Source organism: Mastomys coucha, unplaced genomic scaffold (genome assembly GCF_008632895.1).
Source record: "Mastomys coucha isolate ucsf_1 unplaced genomic scaffold, UCSF_Mcou_1 pScaffold5, whole genome shotgun sequence".
NCBI classification, from domain to species: domain Eukaryota; kingdom Metazoa; phylum Chordata; class Mammalia; order Rodentia; family Muridae; genus Mastomys; species Mastomys coucha.
The window spans coordinates 91,134,762-91,140,257 of record NW_022196911.1 but is presented as its reverse complement, the minus strand read 5'-3'; the positions used below and the strand labels follow the sequence as shown (position 1 = coordinate 91,140,257).

At 46.4% G+C, this 5,496-nt stretch overlaps 1 protein-coding gene across 2 annotated transcripts in view; it reads left to right on the top strand.

Annotated features, from left to right (window-relative positions):
* Positions 1 to 4,446, top strand: part of Kat7 (lysine acetyltransferase 7) — a 36,930-nt gene extending 32,484 nt beyond the window's left edge. For both annotated transcript variants that reach the window (XM_031354306.1, XM_031354305.1), the window contains 3 exons: positions 1,222 to 1,368; positions 2,166 to 2,272; positions 2,804 to 4,446. In XM_031354306.1, coding sequence (XP_031210166.1) covers positions 1,222 to 1,368; positions 2,166 to 2,272; positions 2,804 to 2,905 — 356 coding nt within the window. In that variant the 3' untranslated portion in view covers positions 2,906 to 4,446. The remainder of the gene's footprint in view (positions 1 to 1,221; positions 1,369 to 2,165; positions 2,273 to 2,803) is intronic.
* The last annotated feature ends 1,050 nt before the right edge of the window (positions 4,447 to 5,496 follow it).

Sequence of the window (5,496 nt, the reverse complement as noted above, 5' to 3'; positions counted from 1 at the left end):
GTTGTGAGCCACCATGTGGTTGCTGGGAATTGAACTCATGACCTTCTGAAGAGCAGTCGGTGCTCTTCTCCGCAGAGCCATCTCACCAGCCCGGCTCTTCTTCTTAAGGTCTTGAGTTCAATTCCCAGCAACCACATGGTGGGTCACAACCATCTGTAATAGGATCCGATGCCATCTTCTGGTGTGTCTGAAGACAGCTACAGTGTACTTATATACATTTTAAAAAAGAAAAAAGAATGGAGGTTTGGCTGGAGAGATTGCTCAGTGGTTAAGAGCATTTGCTGATCTTACAGAGGATCTAAGTTCTGGTTTCCAGCATCTACATGGCAGCTTACAACCAGCTGTAACTTCAGTTCCAGGGGATCTGATGCCCTCTTCTGGGCTCTACACATAGTGCACTAACATAAATTCATACACATAAAATACAGATAAATATTTTTCAAATCTTTTGTCATGAACATGTATAATATGCATGTATCTGTATGTTTGCATGTGACAGGCAGAAGTTGATGATGTCTTCCTCCAATTGTGATTTATTTATTGATCAGCTCACTAAACTGAGAGCTCACCTACTTTGGATGGTCTAGCTAACCTGCATGCCCCAGAGATCCCATCTATGCTTCTAAAAGGCTGGGGTGCCTGGCAGCCACCAGTCTGACCTGTTTTTATGAGGGTTCTAGGGATCTAAGCTCTGGTTCTCATGCTTACATGGAAAGTACTTTACCTGCTGAGCCATCTCCCTAGCCCCAAAGTAAGAAGTTTACAGCCAGCCATGGTGGTTCACACATATAATTCTAGCACTTCTATCTCTATAGAGGATTGCCACACATTTGTGGCAAGCCTGGGTTAACTTTAAAAAAGAAAGGAAGGGAGCAAGGAAGGAAAGAAAAGAAAAGAAAAGAGAAAAGTGGTTGTGGTATTGTGAATTTTTAATTTTTTTTTTTTTTTTTTTGGTTTTTGGAGACAGGGTTTCTCTGTATAGCCCTGGCTGTCCTGGAACTCACTCTGTAGACTAGGCTGGCCTCGAACTCAGAAATCCGCCTGCCTCTGCCTCCCAAGTGCTGGGATTAAAGGTGTGCGCCACCACCGCCCGGCTGGTTTCAATTTTTTAGTGTTTTTGATCTCCACGCCAGCATGCACACAAAATAAGTAAATATGATTTTTAAGGCCCCCTCCCCAAATAAAAACAACAAAATCCAGATCTGTGTTTTTTCTTGGTAGGTTATTTACTTTCCAAAGTAGAAGAGAAAGTCGGCTCTCCAGAGCGCCCATTGTCAGACCTGGGGCTCATAAGCTACCGCAGCTACTGGAAGGAGGTACTGCTGCGGTACCTACACAACTTCCAGGGCAAGGAAATTTCCATCAAAGGTAGGTTGTACTCCATGACAGTGGCCCCCAGAGTGTTTAATCCGACTATGAGTAGGGAGCATTGCAGAGACTGTCACTGCAGGACTGAAGATGCCAGCACATTAGGTCCTGGGAAGGGTTCTAAAGTTAGCACTTAATTTCATATAAAATAGAAGGGGAAGATCTGGAGAGATGGCTCAGTGATTAAAAGCACTGGCTGTTCTTCCAAAGGAACTGGATTCAGTTCATAGCATCCCCATTGAGGCCTATATCGTATAGAACTCCAGTTCGAGGCACACATAGGTTCATAGGCACACATCCAGGCAAAAATCCATATAAAATACATACATACACAAACATATATATCATTTGTTTGTTTTTCAAGTCAGAGTTCCTCTTTGTACCCCTGGCTATCCTGTAATTCACTGTGTAGACTAGGCTGGCTTCAGATTCACAGAGATCTGCCCCACTCTGCCTCCTAAGTACTGGGATTGAAGGTGTGTGCCACTATGTCAAGCTCCTCATTTCTTTTGAAAATCAGGAAGAGTTCATTCAGTATTTTGAAATGTGTAAATTTTAGGAAAGACATCTTTAGGGTAAATTTAGGGGTTTCATATTTGACCTTGATTTCTAAGGGGTCAAGAGTAGCTTCCTACCATTAAATTGTTTTTTTATAGTTACTTCCAAACTGGTGAGACATTTGAACAGGTTGGCCCAAGTAACACAGATTTGGGCTCTGGAAAACTCTCCATGAAAGGGGGAGACATGGGGTGTGGGAGTCTGCTCCCACTGGGATCTCAGTGGCTCCTCTGTTACAGAAATTAGCCAGGAAACAGCTGTGAATCCAGTGGACATTGTCAGCACTCTGCAAGCCCTTCAGATGCTCAAGTATTGGAAAGGCAAGCACCTAGTTTTAAAGAGACAGGTGAGATTTTCCTCAGCTGCCTGTGGTGTCCTTAACGTCTAGGAGAGCTCAGTGGGACCGCGCTACCCACAGTTACCTTCCCTTAGAGGGCTTGACTGGAAGCTCCTTCTAGCCTCCTTCCAGCTGGCAGCAGGGACCACACGGCCTTTGCTGCTAAGCTTATCTCCCTGCTTGTCCATATCAGAGCTTGTGGTAAGCTCTGTCAGATCTAGATGAAACAAGCTAAGCGGCTTTGTGTGGCTTTACACTTGTACCCATCTCTGTGAGTCCTCATAAGTTCTAGGACTGTTGTTCTGTGGAATGCCACTTCAGCTTAGTTACCTACACATCATAAGCATAAATGAATAAGGATTTCCAGTTCTCATTGAAGGCAGAATAGGAATAAAGAGGAAACTTTGCAAATCTAATGATATCATCTTGTACTTTAATATATTAGGAGGACTTGGGAGAATCTGTTACTAGTCAGTTTGGAATCTTTTTTAAAGCGTACTAGTTGCATGTGTGTAATAGTTGCTTCCTTGTTCTTCACAGGACCTGATAGATGAGTGGATAGCCAAAGAGGCCAAAAGGTCCAACTCCAACAAAACCATGGATCCAAGCTGCTTAAAATGGACCCCTCCCAAGGGCACTTAAAGTGACCTGTCATTCTGAGCCAGCGAGCCCCAGCAGTAGGAATCCGTACCCTAGGGATCTGTCTGTCATTTCTGTTGCTCTTGTGATTGGCAAGTACAGTATCCTTTGGGAAGGCCACCCCTCAGGACTGTTCTGGCTCCAGCCTTCGTGTGCACTGCAGACACTAGTTCTGAGGAACTGTTGTTTCGGCCTCAGTGAGGTTGCCTGGACGGATCTGTCTTAGGCTCAAGTGCAGATCCCTCATAGCACTGACCCAAGGAGTTGTGTTATGGTACTGTACCTGTCCAGTCACTGGTCCCCTCCTCATGCTCTTAACCCCGTGAGGTTTGTTGTGTCCTGACCTTTGTGCTAGTGCTTTTTCCTGCCTGGTTAGCAGACCTCCAAACATGGTTGCCACCAAAGGGCCCTTTCCAGTCTCTCCTCACACATTCTTCATGAAGGGGGGGGGGGTGGGGAAGAGGCAGCGCCTGTGAGTGAGTGTCCGTGTGTCTGCTGGGAGAGTTCACTCACCCTGGGTTTCATCCCACGGTCATTATTTTTCTTTTTTGTCAAAAGACTTACCTTTGATCAGGATCAGGCTGAACAGAGCTAGGAACACCTGCCGTCTCCCAGGGTTCAGAGGACCTGGTCCGTCTGAGTGAGAAGGTGGAGTATAGGGTAGCCCCATGTCTTCCTTTGTATTTACCTGTGGGCAGGCTGGGGCAGCATCTTGCTAGAAGGAAATGGGTTTTTCTTTACCACAGCAGAAAATGCCCCCGCTTTTTTTTCTGCCCCTTTTTATGTTGGCGGTTGCCAAAATATTTTAACAATCTTTTTTCTCACCACATTAAGTGATCACACTGTGGATCTCTCACACCTGCCTTTGCCAATCTGGTATAGGGTGGCTATGCTTTCCACATAAGTTGCACTGATTTTGTCGAGAGCTTCCTGGGAGAAGTGGAAAATGGTTGAAGTGACTTGTGTTTCTCAGCCCATGACTCAGCCAGTGGCCGCTCTGCTACGGTTTGCTTCCCTCTCCAACAGTGCCTCCCCCGCTGGCTGAAGTGCTTCTGTCTAAGAACTAACTCCATTTCCCTTTCGGGACTTGCCACCATCATCCTGTTCTCTGGGTTCCTATTTTTGGTGGTGTTAAGTGAAGGAAGAAATGTTCCCTCTAATTTCTCCCTGTCCCAGTATATAACCTGCTATCTTGGGGCAGCTTTTGATGTCTGACATGTCACCCTTCCCAACTCGGTCTCCTCCAACACTGCTGTCTTCACGTGGCACCCTCTTACCACAACCCTAACTCTGGTCATTTGTGCCTTTCTCTTGTCATCTCTGTACACTACTAATACTCACTGTGGGTTGGAGGGAGCTGATTTTAAGCATGTTCAGTGGCTCCCCTCCAGTTTCAGTGTAACTGTTAAAATGTATCCAGAAGCCGCTTCACTGGGGGTTTTCTGAAGGGGTGAAGGCCTTTTACAGATGCTGAGCCCTTCCCCACATGTGGTAGAATGTGCTCTTCTGTATCTACTCAATAAAGCATGTTCTCTGCTCATGTCTGATTGGTCTGAAGCTTGTTTATATGTGAAGTGGTGTGATTGGCGTGAGGTTGGTGACTCGGTAAAGTGTTAGCAGTGGGGTTTGGAGCTGTGGATTGTTTTCCCCTGTGAAGCAGGTTACTGACAGAGTGGGTGTTGTCTCTGAACTCACGAGTGGTAGAACAAAGAGAATCTGCTTCCCTTTGGCTCCAGGAAGTAGTTAGGCAGGACAGCAGCTAGCTAGTGTAACTCTTCTTTCATTCATCTGCCTCTGGTTTGGGGGCGTGTCAAGGAGCCAGTGGGAAGTTAGGGTGGGTTGGGGATTCCATGGATGCTTGTAGGAGGCAGAATCGAGTGTATTCCTTTCCTCCAAGCATGTTCACCAGCAGCGAGCCATGCCATGTCTAATCATTATACAACCCAGATTGTGCCTCTGGAAATAGCTGCATTTTTTGCTTGTGTTTGCTCAGGCAGGGCAGGGAGGTTGGGCATTGCCATCTGTGGTGGAAAGGGAGCTGTGTTTGCTGAGGTTCTTTTGCTCACTGGCAAGGCCTCTTACCGGAGCTGGAAAATACAGTGGAGAAAAATAACCTCCCTTCTGTTGATCTTAGACCAGGATTTGCTCAAGTCTCTGTGTTGTAAACATTTGCAGCAGAGGGAGACTTTGTTCTCTCACAGTTTGAAGAGTGGAGGTGGGTAACATGGACCATGAGAATTGAATGCCAGGGAGGGAGAGATGAAGGTTGCACAGTCCTGATCCTGTTAGCCACTCAGTGGAGGCCTGTGTGTGGCAGCCTCATGTGCGCTCAGCATTACTTCCTTTGCCCTTTGCATTAGCTGTATGCAGTCTGCTCACACTGCTTATACAGAAGGAAACCTGCAGCCTACCACGACAAGAAGCCAGAATGCTCACTGCACTCTGTCCTACTTGAGAATCCATACCACCTCTGCTTCACCTGTACTTCCTCGGCTTCAGTTCCCTAGTATTTGCTCGTCCTTTCCCTTCTAGGCAGATACACTCGTGTTTCTAGAGCAGCAGTCCTCTGCGTGTAGGGTTTAGATGTCAAATGA